The sequence below is a fragment of the Lagenorhynchus albirostris genome, chromosome X, assembly GCF_949774975.1.
Source record: "Lagenorhynchus albirostris chromosome X, mLagAlb1.1, whole genome shotgun sequence".
Lineage (NCBI taxonomy): Eukaryota > Metazoa > Chordata > Mammalia > Artiodactyla > Delphinidae > Lagenorhynchus > Lagenorhynchus albirostris.
The window spans coordinates 36333522-36355521 of NC_083116.1; the positions used below are offsets into that span (position 1 = coordinate 36333522).

Sequence of the window (22000 nt, forward strand, 5' to 3'; positions counted from 1 at the left end):
GCCCCCAGCAGACAAGCCCTGCTAAGAGCACAAGGCCTGCTCGGTCCCTGGCAGCACTAGTGGAAGCAGGCAGCAGCGTGGGGGGATTCGAGGCCGCACGTCCGGCCACGCGACTCCCAGGGCAGAGCTGGACGACCATCGGCCCCTTTTGTCTACTTTTCAAAGCAGAAGCCCTACTGAGAGGGTTCTGAGAAGCAAGGCCAAGACTCCTGGGTTCTCATAAACCTTTTAATAGCAGTAAATGAAGGAAACATTTAACAGTGAGTCCCATGGTGAGGGTTCCTTTTCATTCAAGGATCCTCAACAACAGAAACACCTCAGACTAAAATTCAGAGTGCTAAGTACACAAATTAATGACCATTTATTTCCAAAGGTGACTGCAGAAACCACTGTGGTACAATCAAAAGGTTTTACAAAACAGAGAAAACATTACAAAATGCCCCAAGAGGCAAGCAAACTGGTAGGGGCACAGAGCACCCAAGAACCAGCTTGGCAAAAATACTCATTCTGCAGCTGTTTAGGGGAATCACAAAGACCGGTTCTAAAGGGAGCCGCTGCGGGGGCGGGGGCCAGGGAGGGGTGTGCCCAGCGCATAGCAATCCCACCCTGGGAATGAGGAAGGACCGGGGTCGGGGCGACGACAGAGGCACTGCCAATTTCCCGGCAGAAAGAATTACAAGTCGGACTATCTTATTCTCTCTACCACAGTAACACCAATAGAGATGAAGAATTCCTCCAAATACAATACAACACTGACACTGAAAGAAAGCAGGTTTCCAAAACCACAGCTCAGCTTGAAATGACTTTTCTTGTTGTGTTTGTTTCGTGCCACGAGTAGCAAACCAGTGTACAAAAATGTCACAAGAGCAGCAACAAGCGACTAGGTTTTCCTGAGCACAAGTGGCTCACTCTATATACAGAAGAGGAAGGTTCGCTCCCTCTCATGGACCCTACCCACCCCCACCCCCCAGAGGGCGGGGCAGCGTGTGCAGTGAGGACGCCCCTTCCCGGTAGTCCAAGGAGCATGCGAGGGCCTGCAGGACAGACGTCCTCCCTTATGCCTGGCTCCCGATTTACCAAAACCAGCACCGGTGTCTTGTCTTGTAGGGGCCACACTGGCCCTTCTTCTCCCCTCGCCCGCCTCCCCATCTCCCCTTCAGATGACTCGGGATCAACACGTACACATCCATGGAAGTCTTTTTCTGGCCAAGGGAGGGGGAGGAAGGGTCTTCTGCCAGCCTCCCCCTAACACCAGCGCGCAGAGACGTGCTGACAACCTGCTCTCCGTGGGCAGCTGTGCCCGCTCCGCTAAACACTGGGCCCCGACGCCCCACACGCCCTGGCCACGCTGCAAGCAGCTTCTGTGAATGCTGAGAAGTCCCAGGAGAAAGGGAGAAGGTTGACTTCGGGGGACAGAAGCCGTGGCTTCCTCACAAGCTGACAGAGGAACACATCACTGGGCCTCCGGGAAGAAGATAGGCCAGATCATCTTTGGTGTACAGAAGCAAATACCACGGGGAATGGAGAAGAGATGGGGGCCCACAAGCAGGCATGACCATCTGTTATTCTGAGCTGATGTCCCAAGTTGGCCAGCTGAACACACTGATCTCACTGGGCCAATCCTTAGCCAAGGCTACCTGGGGGCTGGAGGGAACACTCCTTTGCCTTCCCGGGGCCACTTTAAAAGAAACTGTCCACTTCCACAAACACACGGAGCTCTCACATGCTGGCCAATGGCACATGGAAACTTGGCCAGGATGGCTGGGGAAGCCCCTTGGCACCGACAGGAAAGCACAGGGGACGTGCCGGGCAGCCCGGGCCCACTGCTGCAGGGGCCATCCTCCAAGGCAGGCCGCCGAGGGTCTGGCCAGGTAACCTCTCCGCATGGGCCTGGCCCAAGGAGAGTCAGGTAGAGACCAATTCAGACGCCCGCTGCTGCCCAACACCTCCAACGCAGGCCATGACTCCCTGTGCAACCTGGGACGGGACTTGCTCTCTGTTCCTTCCCCCTACATGTTTCCGAGCCAACCAGAAGCCCTGTATCTCCCCTTCTCATCCCCTTCCCCCAGACAGGTGCACCTGCCTCTGACCTGGCCCAGCCAGGCACGTAGCTTCCACTTTCTTCTTTCCCTCTAAGCAGCTGAAAGCTGCCAGCCAGCGTGGCGAACTTTGAGAGGCACGCCAGTGCAAGGGAAGCTCGAGCTGACTAGCACCCCGCACCAGGCCATGGAGACACGGAGGAAGAGGCCAAGGGGCACTGAGGTCTTGCCTCATCAGCCACGCCTACACGCAGCCAGTGGGCGGGGCGAATCCAGCCCCTCAAGAGCTGCCTCTTCCGGAGGGCAACCCAGGGCTGAGAGGCACTAAGAAAAATTCGGCCAAACCCTCAAAGATGGCAGAAAATGAAGGTCATGCATCTTGAGGAGCTCACGGGTTCCCCCTTCCTGCAACCCCACACCCTGGGGATTGATGACCTCACTGCCAGCGTACCTCTGCAAAGGGATGGGCCCCGCCGTGGTTGCTTCCCTGGGCCTCGCCTTGCTAGGAGAGACTTCTCCATCCTGCTGCCTCCTGTAGGTCCACTTGCTAAAATCATGACCACTGAGTCCCTGAAACTCAATCTAGGTCTGATACAGTAACACCTGAAATACTGAATGGGCCCAGGGCAACTGGGCTGCCTAGAGTGGGAGAGGGAGTGGGGGGGCTCATCAGAGGAGGTCCCAGAAATATCTTTTCTGTTATTAAGTAATCTATTCTTAGTAAGAGCCAACAGGGAGCCAGCAAATGGTACCACCTCCTTCTTGAGGTCCATGTATGACTGAGGCTGCCTTGCAACAAAAGGTCTCCCTTTCAGAGCACTTGAACCTCCACCCATGGGGACCTGATTTTTTGGTACCTCCCTTTCAACCCAGACGTGGGCTTTCGGGCTGGGGAGCATGTGATGCCCCCCACCCCCATGCTAAACAATTCATCTCTGAGTCTGGCCGCAGTGACGACACCTGGCCCGAGGGAAACAGCACTGCAGGATCTGTATGTTCCCAAACCTAGGATGCCGAGACATGCTGCAAAACCACGAGACGGATCGACAGGTGTCCCTCCAGAGACAGGCCCTGATTCAAGGATGCTCCGAACTCAAACATCCAAAAGCAAATGGACAGACGAATACACAGAACTCCAAGAGCCAGAAAACCCAACTCTAGCTCATCCTTCCCTGAAGCTGCCTTTAAAAGAGAGAGAGAGAACATTTAAGGGGCACTCAAAATTAAAACGTCATCTATTATCAACATTAAACTAAAAGCAAGCATATGATTCAGATCACAGTTTTCTCAAGTTACCACGGCTTTTGACTCATTTCTACGCTCACTTCTGATTGGGATATGGGTCAGTTCTCAGCTCTCAAGCAGAATTTACCCAAGGTCCTGCCTAGCATTAGCTGTGGACATTTCAACCTTGCGCACTTTGGATTTGCCATTGCAATAGTGGAATCTAGCCCCTGGGCTGGGTAGCGCCCCACACCTCCCACCTCTGGCAGCATCCTGGAGGGAGTGGCTGGTTGGCCGCTTGCTTTGAGTCATGGGACACCAGTGGGAAGAATCTGGCCAGCTCTCTTTTGGCCATGAGCTGGGAAATCCCTTGGCTCTCGGCTTGCCGCTGGTATAGAAACAAGGCCTCAGTCCTCTTATGGTGAGGGCTGTGCTGGAGACAAAAGGGGACCCCAGCATAAGCCTGGAGGTCCCTGGCAGTGGAGAAATGAAACACAGCCCAATCTCATCGCTTCGATGCCAAAAGAACTACTGCTTGTTGTTCCCTTTCTCCTCAACCAGATGTTGTTAAAGCAGCAACTAGCAGAGTGAAAGCCACTGACTACTGTCTCGCCATTTAAGGCCACGAGGAGCAGGGAGAGAGCGGCAAAGGGAAGGAGGAAACGTGCGGCCCTCGGCACTACAGCCCATACTCCAGCACTACCGCCCAGGCTCCAGGACTACCGCCCAGGCTCCAGCACTACCGCCCAGGCTCCAGGACTACCGCCCAGGCTCCAGGACTACAGCCCAGGCTCCAGCACTACCGCCCAGGCTCCAGCACTACAGCCCTGGCTCCAGGACTACAGCCCAGGCTCCAGGACTACAGCCCATGCTCCAGCACTACCGCCCAGGCTCCAGCACTACAGCCCTGGCTCCAGGACTACAGCCCATGCTCCAGCACTACCGCCCAGGCTCCAGCACTACCGCCCAGGCTGCAGCACTACAGCCCAGGCTCCAGGAGCCGTCCTGGGGGAAGAGCCGGGGAAGGAAGAGTGGTGGAAGAAAGGGACAGAGAGGAAGGAAAAAGAAACACACCAAACGTCCTCCTGCCCTCTCCCATGATGTCATCAAGAGCTGGGTGTCCTCCAAGTGGAGTCAGGACTTGTTTCCTCAGGGGCAGAAGAAAAAAAAAACCCCAAAACAAAACAAAACAAAACAACACAAGCACCTTCAGTCTATTTTCTTGGCTGGAAGCCGGAGCAAATCCAGCAGATATTTACACAAGGGCCCAGCCATGTATGAGAACAGGATGACCAGCTTCCCGTGGGTCATGGTCATGAGAGTCTGGTGTCCCGAGGCCCAGATGCGATACCAGGGGCCGTAGAATGGGTCTGAGATGGCCGGACACAGCATGTTGTTCAAATTCACTTCGGTGACCTGCAGGGACAAGGGAGGTAGAGTGAGCGTTCACCATCCTTAGGCTTTCTCTGGCTTCTGCCAGTTCAGCCGTGTCTACCTCATGGGGACTAGACAAGGAGGGATTGTCAAATCCCCACCTGTTCATAGTGGGATCTTTCTCCCCTAGGTTTTCTGAGTGGGTCAAGGCTAGAGCCCTTTGGAGGTGACGGGGGAGGCCGTCCAGTGGAAAAGCTGGCCGGTTTTGCTCAGTCTTGCCTTCCAGTTGGGCCCAGTGCCCGTTGCCATTCCTAAGCATTTACTGGGTGCCTAGACCCGGAGGGGTGTCATGGGATAAAGGCAGTCCGCGGCACGGCCCCTGCCTGCATCAAGGTGGGGTGATCGGTCTACCACGTGTGACCTCAAAACAGACGGTGCTCACCAACTCTTGCCCACCATGGGATCTGAGGGCTGTACAGGACGGGGGCTGAGTTCTCAGAGAAGATTTCACGAGGGCAGTGACACCTGAATGGACTCATGAAGGATGGATGGGGGTCATGGCGAGAAATGGAGTGAACGGAGCCTTCCCTGTAGGAGGCCCAGAGGTGACACCGAGCACGGTACGTATGGTGACGTGAGCACACCGACTCCTCTGGAATCGAGGAGTCCCAGTGGAGAGCAGGTGTGAAGGTCATACTGCTTCCTCCCTAGAGAACAGGAAGCATTCATGCTATTGGCAAGGAGCTCCAACTAGCCCCCAGGCCAACCAGAGCAGAGCAACACGCCGGGATGGGGAAGACAAAATGACTGAGTGCTTCAACAAAGGCGCTGGTGACATCGGTTACACGCCCTAGTCCTGCCAGGTCCACGCGGCTAACGCTACATTAGTGCCGCTCGCACACAAAACCCGGCATGCCGCTCCAGCCTCGAGCACGGCCACGGCCACGGCCCCTGCCTTCCAAAGCCCTTCAAGCACGTTCTCCTTAAAGACAAGTCCTCACCACCTCTCGGGGTCGGGGGTGCGGGCCTGGGCCGTGTCACGGAGGGTGGAGAGCGCACTGCACTCGAGAATGAGGTGACTCACCCAGAGCAGTGGCAAGGCCAGGACTCGAACTTGGGTCTCCCGACCCCAGCCCCAGCCCCAAGCTCTTGCTACTCACTTCGCCACCACTAGTCACACCGCCCACGCACTCAGCGATCCTGGGCTCTGGAAAACTCGACTACTGAACACCCCAGAATGCCACGGGGGTCACCCGACACCACACTTTCACTGGACACACAGCTCAGGGCCCGGTAGTAGACCCAGAATGGACCCGAGGTCAGAAGCCTCCCCCAGGCCCAGGGCCCGGGCTAGCATCCTGCCTCGCATGGGGTCCACAGCAAACCACTTTCCAGCGCAGCTCTCTAGCTCCGATCCAAGCGGCCGTGAGTGAAGGGCCTCCTTGCCTCCCCAGGGGTGAAAGAAACAGTCATTACTGAAGGATTCAGAAAACTCTTCGGAGAGGCCAAGGCTGTGGATCGTAAATCAAGAGCCCAGACACAACACTCTGACAGCCTGGCCTTTGGCATCTTGTATTTTCAAAACAAAACGATACACCAGCGCCAACCAGGATTATCAAGATTTATGAAGAACGCCAAACAGAAGGGATAGAAGGGGATAGAACCAAACTTACCAGGCCCAGGATCTGCAAGACGCTGAAGTGATAAAAGAACATGAGGCCAGTCGAGAGAAGGGCCCAGCGGAAACTGCTGAGGGGCTCCGGGGTATAAGCACCTGGGGGGAAAGTGGAGACAGTGAGACAGCACGTTTGGTGACCCTCTTCTCCTCCCTTGTCCCACGAGGGTGCGGGCGCTGCGGCCACTGCTACCGCCTGCTGTTTACCCCCTTCTGCTGCCCTGCGACGGCTGCTCGAGAGACAGCCCAAACCGATTAGCTGGGTCCTCCTATCACCCCTTCCAAAGTCTGTTCTGCCACGTAATGCTGGGGCCATTACAAAGAGGGATTTTTTTTCTTTTTTTACTGTTATTATAAAAGTAATACAGTCGGCCCCCCTCTGTATCTGCAGGTTCCACATCCACGGGTTCCACTAACCGGATCGGTCCACGGTTAGTTGAACTTGTGGATGCGGAGTCCACGGATCCGGACGGCCGACTGTACTACCCCGTTTTCTATAAGGGGCTTGGTCAGCCTCGGATTTTGGTACCCGCAGGGGTCCTGGAACCAGTCCCCCTCGGACACTGAGGGATGACTGCACGTGCTCACTAAAGGAAACTTAGAAAATGTTAAAAGGTAGAAATGAGATGGAGGAAACGAAGAAGAACACCCCCAGCGCTCTACTGAATGTGACCACTGCTAGCACGTGGGTGTGTCTCTTTGGTTCCTGTATGCCTTGGGGGCTTCTTTTCTTTCTTCTTTTGATTACTAATCGGAATTTTACTGTATATATAATTGTATAGCCTTCATGTCCACATTTATTTTAATCATTCCCTCATGTTTCTAAAGAGAAACGTCACCGAGCAAGTATGGCATGGTGGTCGAGATGTCACACAGATGTGGTTTCAAACCTGGATTCTACCACTTACTGGCCGTGTGTGACCCTGGAAAAGTTGTTTCAACTCCCCGAACCTCAGCTTACTTGTCTGTAAAATGGGGCTACTTCTGAGAGTTGTTGCGCCATTTCCCAACCATTAGACAACCCTCTCCCCTTGGAACAGCAAGAATGATGTACTTTCCCTCTATCGGCACTCAGGAACTCCTATCCCAGTAGGCTTGGATGTAGTCTAGACCCTGCAGAGCAGGGGTGTGGCTTATAGGATGCTACGGGTGCGTGCATCCATGGGGGTGCTCCGGAATGGAAGGAACCTGGAACCCCTCTACCTCAAGCAAGTAGGTGGCGACAGGACATCCTGGAGTAGTGTTTTCCCAAGTCAGTCTTTCACAGATTCATCCATTCATTCACCAGTTATTAGGCACCTATTATATTCCAAGCCCTGCGCCAAACTCTGGGGAAAGGAACATAAAGAAGACGGGCTCCCTGCGGCCTCAGATGCGCGATCCGGCAGAGGAGGCAGACAAGCCGCTAACAATGAGAACCGGTGTGATGGGTGTGATGACCCAGGTCTCTGCCACGCGTTAGGGGAGGACGGAACTCAGCTTGGGGGGCGGGCGGGGAGACTGATTTTTGGTGGAGGGGGCACCGAGCAGAGTCCTAAAGGACTAAAAGAGAGGCCTAGGCATTCCAGAGCAGCAGCCTGCAGGAAGGCAGACATCTGGGGGAACGAGCCAATTCACAGAACTATGGGGAAGAGTTGAGACCACAGGGGAAGAGGACTCAGAGGTTGGCAGGGCTAGGCTGCTCCCAGCTGGGCCAGGTAGGACCTTAGGAGCCCGGCTGAGGGCTTTCGGCTTCATCTTGTGCCACAGGGTCATGACCCTAGATGCCTCAAACCTCAGGCAGGCAGGTAACTGGGAGCAGGGGGATGACTGGACAACAGGGATGCTGGAGATGGGCCAACTGGGAAGCCCAGGCCCCTTCTGAAGAGGTCAGCCGCCACTCAGTTCCACCCAACCATTGCCCTACGGGGACGTGGGCCCAGAGTTGCCAGTGTTTTCACTTTTGCAAGAGAAGCCAGAAATGGGAACTTTCATATGGAATTTCCTGATTTTTAAACGTTGGCAAATCATTCAGATTGTTTTAAGAACGCTCAACGGACCACACGAAACATGTCTTCTTGGATGGCTTTCAGCTCATTGGTGGCCAGCTTCGAGCTCTGCCGCAGAGCCACAGCAAGCGGCGGAGGGGTCTGAAGCGGGAAAGTGATGCGATCAGACGTGCGCTTGAGAAAGATCTGCCTGGCCGGGGTGCGGGGTGTGGGCTGGAGCAGAGAGAGTCGAGGCGGGGGACTGAGACAGAGACTGCTTCAGGAACCCGATGACAGAGGAGGATGGATAGCTTTGAAGACAACGGCGGTGGCCCTGGGTTCTAGCTTTGCATCCCTGGGTGGATGACGCCGTTTACTGAGATGGAGAAGAGAGGAAAAGGCAGATTTGGGACAGAAGGTGGAGAAAGGAGGCCAATGTTAGACATGTTGAAGTTGAGGTGTCCGTGAACTCTGGGAAATGCAGCGTGACGGGTAACAGTGTGGGCACTGGAGCCGGGCAGACACAGGTTCTCAAATCCTGGCTCTTGTCGCTTATCGACCTCAGGGCCTTGGGCAAGCCTCAGTATCTCTTGAACTCAGTTTCCCTCATCTGCAGAATGGGGTGCTGCCGCCTACTTCACAAGGTCGTCGGGTAGATAAGATCATTTAAGCCATGACTGGAGTGCCATATCTGGGATCTAAGAGATGCTGATTATTTTCATTATTATATGAATCACAAACTCAGTGAAAAGGACGGGGCCGAGCGTCCATATATAGGTGTCATCAGCACAGGACAGTAACTGAAATCACAGGAGCATATGCAGACCGAGTGAGGAAGAAGGTCAGAGGCAGAACAACAAGGAACACCACGGTGGGGAGTGTCGAGGGAAGGAGAGGAGTGAGATGGGGGTGACGGAAGCCCCCCGGGTCTTCTGGGGGGAGAAGCTCAGGCTTGCTCTGTGAACAAGAGGCAGGCTCACCGCACATCTGAGTCAGACGGCCCTTTGCAGGGACTGGACACATCCGTCCACTTTGTAGATGGACAAACTGAGGCTGGGAGATGGGCAGTGACACAGCCAAAGTCAACAGCAGAGCACTGGGCTCTCAGACACAATGCCAAAGGACTCACTGCTCAGTGCCCCCGCTGCCACTTGTCACAGACCTCCAGCACACCACGTCGTACCAGCTCTTTGTCTATCTACCGGTCTAGACGAGCGCCTCGGGTCGAGGACTGCGTGGGATTCGTTTCTGTGTTCCTAGCAGATATCTAGCACAGAACTTGGAATGCGCTTATACTGTGTGCACTTTCCTGTCTGCTGGATGAGTGGGAATTGGGTACCATGTTGTCACCCTGACTGCTGGGGACGTAAAGGGGAAGAGGGCACCTGGAGGACCGACAGCTGCTTAGAGCCCTGAGCAGTTTTCCCCAGGTGTCCCTTCCCTCCAGCCTCTGCTTGGCTCCCCCTGGTGGCAGCAGGGCAGTAGTGACAGACCCCACGGGCCTGGTGGTGGCCGCAGGGGGAAAAAAAGGACCAGAGGGGGAAGTATCCTCCGCCAGACTTCGGCAGCCCTCCCCCACCCTCCCCTGAAGCCCCTGAACCCTGTCCTGCCCTATATATGGGGGAAAGGAAGGCCAGGCACTGACAAGGGGCTCTCAGTGCTCTCACTGCAACCTCAGGACCATTCATTCTGTGTTACATCACCCGTCCCACGTCGAGACGATTAGTTCTCTGAGGGAGGGGCCGTTTCTGAATCGCCTCTTCACCTCCAGCACCGGCTGCACGGTAGGCACTCAAAAATCATCACTGCTTGGGAAATGAATGGGACAGGCTTTCTGGAGCACCTGTAACACTATAACCCGTTGGCTCGACAATGCTACTTTGAGGACTACCGTCCAATACCTCAAACACCCAACACATGGCCCTTATTTGCACAAAGATATTTACACCTGCACTACCCACTATACTGAAACACTGGAAACAAACCAATTGGGGAGATAAGTTAAGTAAACTCTGGTACCTCAGTATTGTGCAACAGTCCACTGCCATTCAAATAACAACCAGACAAACTATATACCTGTGTGGCCAAGTCCCTGGCTCGTGATGGCAAGTGTAAATGACAGAACACCAAACAGTACATCAGTGATGGAAAATACAGCTTAGTGGTTTAAAACAAAGGCCTTGGGGTCAGACAGCCTTGGGTTTGAGTCCTGCCTCTGCCACCGCCTAGAGGGGTGACCTTGGGCAAACTGTGCCACCCCTCTAAGCCTGTTTCCTGTAGCAACGTCTATCTCTCGGGGCTGCTGAGTGGAATAAGAGATATAAAAAAAGTAAATACACCAGCTAGCCTGGCATACAGATGGCCGCTATTTTTATCATGGCAACCACAGCCATCCAACGTCTCATAGAAGACTGGAAGACGACAAGGAATCTCGTAAAGAGGTGATCTTTTTCTGTGAAGGGGGACTTTGTGGTTGCCTCTGCCTTTTCACTGCTGTTGGTTCTTTTCATTGCAAAGGTGATCAAATATTCAATCTCTTTGAAAAAATAGAGACAAAAAAGAAAGCACCATGAGAACAGATGACCCAGTCTACCCAGATATATGCAAATTGTATGCAAACGCACATCATTCTTTTTTTATATACCTGGATGTGGCCCTTGGGAAAATCTCAGTGAAAAACCAGTTTTCTTTTAAGAGAAAATAGAAACTTAAGCACTTTCAGAAAAATTAAACACATAAAACTTTTCTTTTTTACTTTAAGAAAAAAATAAATGTGACATTTTCTGCTAGCATCTTCTACCCCAGGAGGATAGAAGCATTTCAGCTCTAAAGGTAGGGGGAAACCGAGATAATAGCTTTTTCTGAAATTGATTTCTGCCAGAAGGAAGTTTTATGAGTGCTGGGAGAGACATCAACTGTGCCACCGACAGCCAAGACTGATCCCCAGAGGCCTCTCCCAAGGGCCCTTTCTCTCATCCTCTAATCCCACCTGGGAAGGGCTTACACTGAGGAGATGAGACTGGGCAGGACGGCATCCTATTCTCCAATCTCCTTCCTGCTCCCTTCAAGTCATTCACTTTTACATATTACCCATTCATTCAACACGGACTGGCTGCACGCTGGGCAGACTCCATGCTAGACAGTGGGGAGATGGAGGCCAAGACAGGCCGTGCCCTTCAGAACTACCCTGCAGCTTACCCGTGAGCAATGAGATGGTGTGATGAGGTAAGCGCACTAAGTAATGGAGACACTGAGGAAGGGGAGCTGAAGAACATGACAGTTTGGGTGAGTTTTGAAGAATAAGAAGGAGATGGCAGCAGGAGCTTAAAGGAAGGAAAGGACATTCCGGGCGGCAGAGTACAGCCTGGGAAAAGACGTGGAGGCATGAAACAGCATGCCATTTGCATGTAATCCCAAGCAGGTCTGTGTAACTGGAGCATCAAGTGGGAGGGGACACGTGCCCAGAGATGAAGCTGGAGAGACCGGCTCAGGTCATGAAGAGCCTTGTCTGCCGTGCCCGGGACCTTGGCCTTTATCCTCTTCACAACGAGAAGCCATTGAGAGGTTTGAAACAGGGGAGTGCAAGGTCAGGTTTCTGTTTCAGCTAGCTCGACTGCTCTGGCAGCAGTGTGGGTGATGGACAGGAGAGGGATAAGGTTGAACACCAGTTCGGATGCTGATGCAGAAATGGATGACTTGGCAATTCGTAGGACACAGAGGAGGCACCTAGGCTGACTCCCAGGTCTATGAGTTCAGTGACTGAGAGGTTGGGGGTGTGCTGACACCGAATGCCTATTGGATACCCACACGGACGTCTCCAATTGGCTGTGCAAGTCTAGGTCTAGAGCTCAGAAGAGGGAGATGTCCCAGAAACAGAGCTTTGGGGTATGGATAAGATCAACACGGAAGAGTCCACAGAATGAGATTAAAGGACCAAGGACAGAGCCTGCAATTTACATTTAAATGGGTTAAGATGAAATAAAATTAGAAATCTGGTTCCTCAGTAGCCCATCACATTTCAAATGCTCGATAACCACACACAGCTAGTGGCTACCATATTGGACAGGGCGGAGAAATAACACTTCCCATCATCACGGAAAACTCCACTGGGAACACGCTTCTTTGTAGAGGTACAGTAAAGACAGATACTTCCACTGGGTTTGGCGACATGCTGGTCACTGGTGATCTTTGCTGTAGCAATTTCAGGAAAGTAGCGATGCAGGAGCTGGGTTGTAAACAACTGAAGAAAAGCTTTCCAGGTGCACAAGGTAAGGAAGGGAATGCCAGGAAAAGGGAACAGGATACGCAAAGTCACAGAGAAAGCATTAGCCAAATTCCCAATGTTTCGATCACTTCTCTGAACGTTCCCTTCATCCTTTATGCTCTTCCCTGACCTACCTCTCCCCACAAGGAAGCTGCTTCATCTCTAGCCCTCTGAAGTAGTCACTGGTTTATTTTCCCCCTGGGCCCAGGGAGGGTAGGGAACGTCTTTCTTTGCATCGCTATTTCCAACCCACTACCCTTCCGTTTCACAATTTTCTACAGACTATGGGTCATGGTCCTTAATATTCCTCAGGGCTCTTAGTACCTGGCTCGGTACCTTTCTCTCCAAAAATACCCCCATCTTATCTCTTGATCTTTTCAACATATGCCTAACATGAACCCTCCGGTACCCTGGCCTCTCAGCTCCCTGGCCTCCTCTCCTCAATGATTTCGTCCCCGTCTCACTTCAGCCAGTCGTTCTCAAGCTTGTGCCTGAGACCTTATAATTATGAATATCTACAGCCCCTCGTTAAGTCAAGCATTCCCTCTTCATCCACCACTTCTGTCTTTCCAGCTGACCCCCTCTAACCCTGACCCTAACACTTCCTTGACCCCCCCTGGAATCTGTGATCCATTGGTCCTCCCATCTTTCTTGCTGTCCCTCATGGTTCCCTCTTCTCTCCTTCAATTCCATTGCCCATCGCTCAAATTATCCCTGGCATACACCTTTGACTTCATGGCATCTCTCATTAGCCCCGTACTTATCTTGAAAAAAACCCCAGCCCTGGTTAAGTCCCAATCTCCTCCCCCGCCTTGCCTGCACCTACACAGTTGAACACGGCTGGAGAAAAACATCTGTGCTGACTGTTCTCACATCAGATTCGTGATGACAAACCTCAAGTACATCTTTCATGTTGCCAGACAGTCATACTGCACTTCCCCAGCCCGTTCACTCTCTCAGGCCACAATTTAATAATTGTCTTCTGTCTTCTCAGATCTTCAACACTTCTATCCCATCCTCACTCTCAGATGATGACCCTGATTCCTACTTCACTGAGAAAAAAGGAATCAAAAACTTCCAGGAGCTCTCATGATCACATCTAACCACTTATCTGCACCGGTGCCCAATGTGCTCTGCCTTCACCCTGTTCCCATGGATGAACTGCCCAGGACCCCAGCCAAGGCAGGCCTTCCCTTTTGTATCCCAACCCCATCCGCTCTCACCTACTCAACATCACTCCAGAAACGGTTTCCTCTCTCTCTTACGTCGAGGAGTTCTTCTCCTCTACTGGATTATTCCCATTAGCATATAAACTAAACATACTGTAACAGCTTCCATTCTAAAACAAACACACACACACTTGACCTCACTTCGCCCCTGCAAGCACCTCATCCTCTGCTCATCTGCACAGCAAAACTCCTTGAGAGAAATGTCTATACCTGCCCTGTCTAACACGGTAGCCACTTCCATACGTGGCTGTTTAACACTGAGATGAGCTACTAGTGTAAACTACACTACTGTATTTCAAAGGATATAAAATATCCTGGTAATAATTTTATATTAATTATTTGGGGGTGATAATATTTTACATATAGTGGGTTAAATATCAGATATATTATTAAAATTAATTTCACCCATTTCTTTTACCTTTTTTTTAGTGTGACTACCAGGACATTTGAAATTACATATGTGGCCTACATGTTTTTATTGGACAGCACTTGTCTATATTTCGCTGTGTACAATTCCTCTCTTCCCATTCTCTCTCAACACGAGCTAATCAGGCTTCCGTGCCTACCTCCCCACCCCTCCCTCCACCAAATCAGCTCCCGTCAAGGTCACAAATAACCTTTTCATTGCTAAATCCAGTGGCCAATTCCCAGGCCTCATCTTATGCACCCTTTCTGTCTTGAAACGTTCTTCACTTGGCTTCTGGGATGCTGCTGTCTTAGTTCTCCTCCTGCCTCACAGCCTGCTTCTTCTCGGTCTCCTTTACTGCTTCCTCCTCATCTCCTTGACCGCTAAATGATGGAGAGGATCAGCCTGCAGAACTCGGAGCTTTTCTCCTCTCTAAATACTTTCATTCCCTAGGTGATTTCAACCAATCTCACGGCTTTAACACAATCGGCGTGCTGATGACTCCAACATTTACATCTCTGCCTGGACCTCTGCCTTGAACTCCAGGCTCGCATAGCTCACAGTCTACTCAATACCTGCACTTGGATATCTAAGCAGGCATCTCATTCTTAAACCCAGCTTTTGATTTTGGCTCCTGTGGTAGATTGTTACAGTACTGGCTCCCAGTGAATCACACCTTCCCAGTATCCACACCCTTATGTATTCCTCTCCCACGATGATTTGGCCATGTGGCCCATCTGGCTCAGCCAGGGAACTTGCTTTGGTCAATGGGACTTCATCAAAAAGATGCAATCAGAGGTTTCATAAGCTCTTATGAATTGGGGCTTGCCCTCTTGGAATGCTGCCCTGAGATCCCCATGCCATGAAAGGCCTTGTGGACAGAGAGGCCCAGCTATCCCAGCTGTCCCAGTTGAACCCAGGCAGGACCAGTAAGTAGAAAAAAAAAACGTCTTAGCTCAGGCAGCCATAACAAAATACCATAAGCTGGGTGGCTTAAACAACAGAAACTTATTTTTCATAGTTCTGGAGGCTGGGAAGTCCAAGATCAAGGTACTGGTAGACTTGGTGTTGGGTGAGAACCCACGTCCTTGTCCACAGACAGACATCTTTTTGCCATGTTCTCACATGGTAGAACGGGCTAGGGAACTCTATGGTCTCTTCTTATAAGGGCACTAACCCCATTCACAAAAGCCCCACCCCCATGACCTCATCCAACCCTAATCCAACCCAAAGACCCCACCTCCAAACATCATCACATGGGGGTGGTGGTGGTGGTTAGGACTTCAACATAGGAATTTCAGGGGAGGAGACAAACATTCAGTCCATGACAAAGAATGACCCAGTCAACCGACACAACTGTGAAAAATAATAAGTCATTGTTTTAAGCTACTGAGTTTTGGGGATGTTATACAACATTAGATAAGTGAAAGAGCACTTCCTCCCCCGACCCTCCAAAAAAGCAATAAACAAGCACAAAACCCCTTCTCCTAGTCTTCCTTATCTCAATAAATGGTAATTCATTTAAGTTACTAAGGTCAACAACCTTAGAGTCATCCCTGACTCCTCTCTGTCACATCCCACATCTGATCCATCAGCAAATCCTGCTGGCTGTGCCTTCAGCATGTATCCAGAATCCAATGGCATTTCTCTGCCGCTACTCTTAGTACCCAAGCCCAAGCCACTAGCATCTCCTTCCTCTTTTATTGCAAACATTACTTATAGGTGTCCCTGTTTCTATCCTGTGCCCGTACAGTCTAATTTCAGCACAGCAACTGGGTGACCCCTTGAAAGATTAACTCAGATCATGTCAGTCCTCTGCTCAAAAGCTTCCAATGGCCTCCCATCTCCCTAAAAAGAAAATGTCAAGTCCTTACAGTGGTCTATGAGGCCCTATATATGAGCTGCCCCTCACCTCTATCCCCTCTCTGACTTCATCTGCTACCACTTCCCCCTTCCTTCACATGGCTCTAGACACACTGACATACTTGCTATTGCTAGAACATTCTAGAAACACTTCTGTCTCAGGGTCTTCACACTCGTTATTTTCTCTGCTTGGCATATTCTTCCCCCAGATATCCAGCAGCCGACAAGCCTTCGCTCAGATGTCACATTCTCAGCGAGGCCTTCCTTTACTCTCTCCTCCGATTCTGCAACACTATACCCGTTGCCCTGCTTTTTCTCTTCCTTTATACACTTAACATCATCTGACTTACTCTCTATTTTACTTATTTCTATGTACTTATTTCTTTACTGTCTCCTGCCACAAAAGAATATAAGCTCCATGAAAGCAAAACTATATCCGCTTTACTCGCTGCTTTATCCCCAGCAGGTGCCTGACACAAAGGAGGGGTTCAATACATACTTGTTGAAAGAATGAATTGAGCAGCCCAGTATGTTCAAGAACTTTATACAGTTCAGTAGCAGTGGACTATCATGTGGGAGAAAGGGATAAACAAGAGACGAGGGCCAGTTCTTTAAGAAGACTGTTTGCAACATTAGATATTTTGGACTTTACAAATCGTCTTGAGATCTTGTTAAAAGGTGGGTTCTGATGCAGTAGGTCTGGGGTGGGGGCCAGAGCGTCTGCATTTCTAACTAGCTCCCAGGTGCTGCTGGTCCTCCGACCACACTTCACATTGTAAGGGACAGAGCTCCCCATCTGGCTGCTGATCGAAATAGGGCAAGACTAGAGGCAGGGAGACCAGTGTTGAGGCTCTTGTAGTAGACCAAGTCAGGGATGATCAGATGTGAACTAAATAGAATAGGAGTGGTAGGAATGAATCTGAGAAATGATCAGGAGGTCAGATTGACTGGATGCGGTGGGAGTGGTGAAGAGCCAATGGTTATGTTAACATTTCTGGCCCCGGGTAATGAGTGAGTGGTGGTACCACTCAGCGGGAATGGGGAGCATCGGAGAAGGTGCAGGGTTGGGTATGGGGGGAGAATGACAAGTCTAGTTCCTGACAACAATGCCATCCCATCTTTGGTGTCCTCTAAATGAGACACCCTCATTTACCCGGAAGACAGAGCTCTGGGGGGTGCAAGCCCAACATGACCCCAGATGTGTGATTTCCCATCCTCAGCTGTTGGGTGCAGGCCCAAGTCAGGCTGCTTTTCTTCCAGGCATTGGATCAAATGAACTGTACCCTCTAGTCTGCTTAATGTATAAGGCTGTCCCAAGCTGGGTGTCCATGTGGAAGGTCCACCTGGTTGACCTTCTATCCTGAGGGGCTGGAGAGCCCACTCAGGCCAGGCTTCACCCTCAAACTGCCTAGTGGAGGCTGACTGGGCCACCCAGCCTACGTCTAAGGCAACGTAAAGACCCACCTTCATCCATGAGGATCAGAGAGCCAGCCCTCTGCCCAAAGCACACAGAGTGAGGACCCTGAGCTCGCAGAGACTCCAAGAGGTAGACCTGGCCTAGCAAACAAGCACTGGAGTCCAGAGACCCAGGTCCCAGCTTCTGCTCTTCTCAAGTTGCTGTGTGACCACCTGTGTGGATCAAAATCCCTCTGTGCGTCAGAGTCCTGCTGGCAGGGAATTCTCAGGCTCTCTGCTCCTTGCAGGAGCACTGTAGGGATAGAAGAGCTAAAGGAGCACAGAGATACTCTAGGGAAAAGTGCTACTAAACATAACCCGCCCCGTGCCTCACACACGTTCTACAGTTAGTACTTGCTGGGTCTCTGGTGAGCTTTCAGCAAGGGGGAACCAGCTCTTGGATCGTTTGAGGCAGTGAGGCTAAACCTTCAGTCTGTACCAGAATCCCCTGGCGGGTGGCTCTCAAGCATGAGCTGGCATCAGAATCCCCTGGAGGGCTTGTTAAAAGGCATCTTTGCCGGGTCCCACCCAAGAGTTTCTGATTCAGTAAGTCTGAAGGGGGGCCTAGAATCAGGAATCTGAGAATTTGCGTTTCTAACAGGTTCCCCCGTTAGGCTGCTGCCGCTGGTCCAAGGACCAGACTTTGAGAACCCTTGCCCTAGAGAACCTATGGAAAATGCAGATTCCTGGGCCCTGCACCAGAGACTAGAATCCAGGAGATCTGGGTGGACCCCGGAATTTCCATCTTAGGAACAAGCACCTCAGGTGATCGATGCTAGGTCCTCCAACCACACTGCCTTAGGGGGAATTCTGGAGTTGCAAGAGGTGCCAAGAGGTCCGGGGAAAGCTACCGGTACAGGGGCAGATACTGCTCCTTGAATTAATTAATCCCCTGCTCCCACAAAGCACTCCTGAGCTCCAAATACTTCCTCTTCAGCAGCGAAAATCCCACAGTCTTCAGAAACTCACCGACCCACCCTCCTGCACAAGGACCAGCCCTGGGCCAATTTCTCAAATTCCCTAGCTTTTCCCTCTAACCCCCTAACCCATCAGGAGCCTTCAGAATCTACCTGAGTCCCTTATCCTTCCTCCTGCCCCTCGCCTGACCAGCAAAGTGGAACTGGGAAGCCATTGAAAGAGAACCTTCCCAGCATCCTAAAGCTAGACAGACAAGTGGGGCAGTGGGCTAACATTGGGTGGGAGAGAAACAGGGGACACCACCTGGAACTGAGGTCGGCATGAAAACTTGGGGACGTCACAGGCCAAAGTGCTCTGGCTTTAACTGTCCTAGAAGCTAGCACGGGGGCTGTGTCCCAGCCCTCATCCTGCAGGAGATAAGTGTAAAGTCCACTCAAGAGAGAAGTGGCTTGCCTGGATCAAACAACACTGGGGTTCTTACACCCCAGTTTCCTGAGGTGTCCCCAGAGGACATATGATTTGCTTGGACTTCAAAACAACCTTGTCACCTGGGTCAAGCCTGAGAGTCCACTGTTCTCCAAGTCTGAAACAAGAGCGCCCTCTAGTGAAACCTAAAGGGGTTTCCAAGCAGCCTGGAGGTGGGGCTTGTTAGCCTTCCTGTGCCTGGCAGGGACCCCTCAGAAAACATGAGGACACTGGTGAAGCCCTTCTTAGAACAAGGTTTTATATGCATAAAATAAGAGGCAAAGGGTTATAAATGAAGCCAATGACGTTAAAACACGGTTATCAAAATATTGAAACAGATTTGTAATATAGTACGTACGTTTCTTTATTAATGTGTTTAATAATAAGAGCTAGGCAACTACCGTAATTTCAAAGCAGTGATGAGCATAAACAGTATTCTGAGCTGTCTGCCACGACTGTAACGTGATAGGAAGCCATCTGCGATTGCTACTGACAACAAATCCGCAGGTATGGCTCATACCTACATTCATGGGCTGCGTTTCTGCTAGAGGTTAGTGAAAACAAACATGTGATTATTTTTCTCGTCCAAGTTAATGGACCCCTTAATTCCTATTTGTGGACCCCAGGTTAAGAAACCGTGCTTAAATAAAAACCAACCAAGAAAACCCCACAGGGATGGAGAAAAGGGAGTTCCCAGAGTGGGGAGTTGCACCACCAGCCCTGCAGGTCCTCAAGTTGGCTGCCTTCCAAGCCATCCGTTGGAAACCCATGGAAACCCACGATGGCGACCCTAGCAGCAACAAATCCCTCTGTACCTGCCGCCCTTGCACGGAATGGCCCTTCCACCTCCCTCCTCACCCTAAGGAGACCTGGCTCTCCTCTGAGGACACTGCTTCTCCCTCTGGCTGTTCTGAGCAATTCTTTCTCACAGCAAGCTTTTTTTTTGGCGGGGGGGAGGGGGGTGGTGGTGGTATGCGGTTGAGTGTTGGGGAGGTCCTCTAAGCCCCCATGATTGCTTCTAGATGTTTTCTCTTTTCTCCGTCTTTCAAGCGTCAGCCTCTCTCCCTCAACATTGTCGCCCGTTGTCCTCCAGGTCACTATCAGATTCATCCCAGTCTTCCTTTTCCACATTAGGCCTTTTGCTGCCAGCATCCTGGGTGATTTCAACATCCCCGCGGGTGCCACTTCCAACACCCTAACCTCATGGTCCGGTGAACCTTGTCGACTCTGCCTGCCGATCTGCACCTCTACTAAACCTCGCTCCACACAACTGGCTTCGGTCAGCACCGCCAACTGTCCCACCTCACACAGGAGCATCTGACCACAGCTGCCCAGACTTTCAGCTTTCACATCCTCATTCCTACCGTGCATGTGCCCGTGGACTTCCTCGTGACCTCCGACCCCTTGGTGCCCCTTTCCTCCCCACAAGGATTTCTTCCCTGGCGGGCATAGGGCACTCTTCATCCCTCCCGCCCCACACTTCTACCTCCCCACTCACTAGCTCATCCCCTAGCTTGCTGACGTGAGAAAAAACCCCGCAGACCACGTTTCATAGGTTTGTAGGCCGAGTCCTGACACATTAGCAAGAAGAAATCATGCTAACAACAGCAAACTTATGTAGTGCGAACCAAGGGGCAGGCACTCTTAGAAGCGCTTTACATACATTAAGACATTTAATGCGCATTACAACCCTCTGAGGAAGTACAGCCGAACCGGAAACAACACGGGTTTGAACTGTGCAGATCCACTAATACGTGGATTTGTTCAATAAATACGTATATACGCACTGTAAATGTATTTTCTCTTCCCTGATGATTTTCTTAATAACATTTTCTCTTCTCTAGCTTCCTTTATTGTAAGAATACGGTATATCACATATATAACATATAACATATGTGTTAATAGACTGTTTATGCTATCGGTAAGGCTTCTGGTCAACAGCAGGCAATTAGCAGTTAAAGTATGGGGGCGGAGTCAAAAGTTATACATTTGACTGTGCAGGGCACTGGCACCCCTAACCTCCGCCTTGTTCAAGAGTCACCTGTACTATTCTTCTTATTTTATAGACGAGGAGACTGAAGCACAGAGAAGTTAAGGAACTTAGTCAAGGTCACACAGCTACTAAGCGACAGAACCAAGATTTGAAACCACACAGTCTAGCTTCATAATGGGCAGCACGTACTTTTCATCATGCACATCTCAGAAGAACCTGTCTCTATGGGCACCCAGGCCTGTTCAGTAGACCTTCCTCTCTACCCTAGCTTCTCAGCTCCTTTGACTGGGTGGGAAATAAGTTGAGGCCTGCTCTACAGATCTGGCCACCTTAGATTCTTAGGATCCACAGGAGGAAGCTCACTTAGGTGTCCAGACCAAAGCTGCAAGCTCTAGCCCAGCCCTGCCTACACTGAGGTCCTGGCTGCCTGCTCAGCTAATATGAAAGTGGCACTCTGTTTCTCATTCTTACTGTTCCTTGGGGGACCCACCCTTGGTTGGAAACCCAAAGGCATGGTTACCAAAACTCTGTCCCGAACATCCCTTGACTTCTGGGTCTTCAACACCACTGACCTTACTTCCAAAGCCCCAACCTTGAATGGATCCCTCAAGCCAGATGTTCTGCTTCTGCACTCAGGCTGCTGAGACCTCCTGGAGAAAATGGGGTAACCGGACAAACCAGTACTGGAAGAATGCAAGGAAATGTGTTTCAGGAGCGGTCCCCTCAGTGCTAACCACCAACCAGAAGGTTGAAGAAGAGCTGCGCTGTCCAATATAGCAGCAGCTATTTCAACTGCCATTCAAGTTCCTTAAAGTTAAATTTCAAATTCCCCAGTCCTAGTGCTTCGACCGCACGAGCCACATTTCATCTGCTCGGGAGCCACCTGGAGCTCATGGCTGCCATGATGAACAGAGCAGATATAGAATACCTCTGGCATCTCAGAGCATTCCACTGGACAGCACTGGGAACAGTCTAGACTTATCTCCTTCTCTCATTTCCCACAGCACTCACTCCTCTTGTCATTACCCTTCTCAGTCTACCATCAAGCCCCTTCATCCTCAGCGGTTGTCATCACCTGAGTCATTCACTCCCCTTTCTCCCAGTGCCTTCAATGTGCCCTCTCATGAC

At 51.2% G+C, this 22000-nt stretch overlaps 1 protein-coding gene across 22 annotated transcripts in view; it reads right to left on the reverse strand.

Annotated features, from left to right (window-relative positions):
* Positions 1–214: 214 nt before the first annotated feature.
* The window catches only part of TMEM164 (transmembrane protein 164), a 161407-nt gene continuing 139621 nt past the window's right edge, over positions 215–22000 (reverse strand). For 16 of the 22 annotated variants that reach the window (XM_060137745.1, XM_060137743.1, XM_060137765.1 and 13 more), the window contains 2 exons: positions 6311–6411; positions 215–4679 (listed from right to left, as the gene is read on the reverse strand). In XM_060137745.1, the coding sequence (XP_059993728.1) occupies positions 4473–4679; positions 6311–6411 (308 nt within the window). In that variant the 3' untranslated portion in view covers positions 215–4472. Of the gene's footprint in view, positions 4680–6310; positions 6412–19289; positions 19424–21444; positions 21556–22000 lie in introns of those variants that run through there. The other 6 variants (XR_009538472.1, XR_009538469.1, XR_009538468.1 and 3 more) reach the window with 4 other exon arrangements.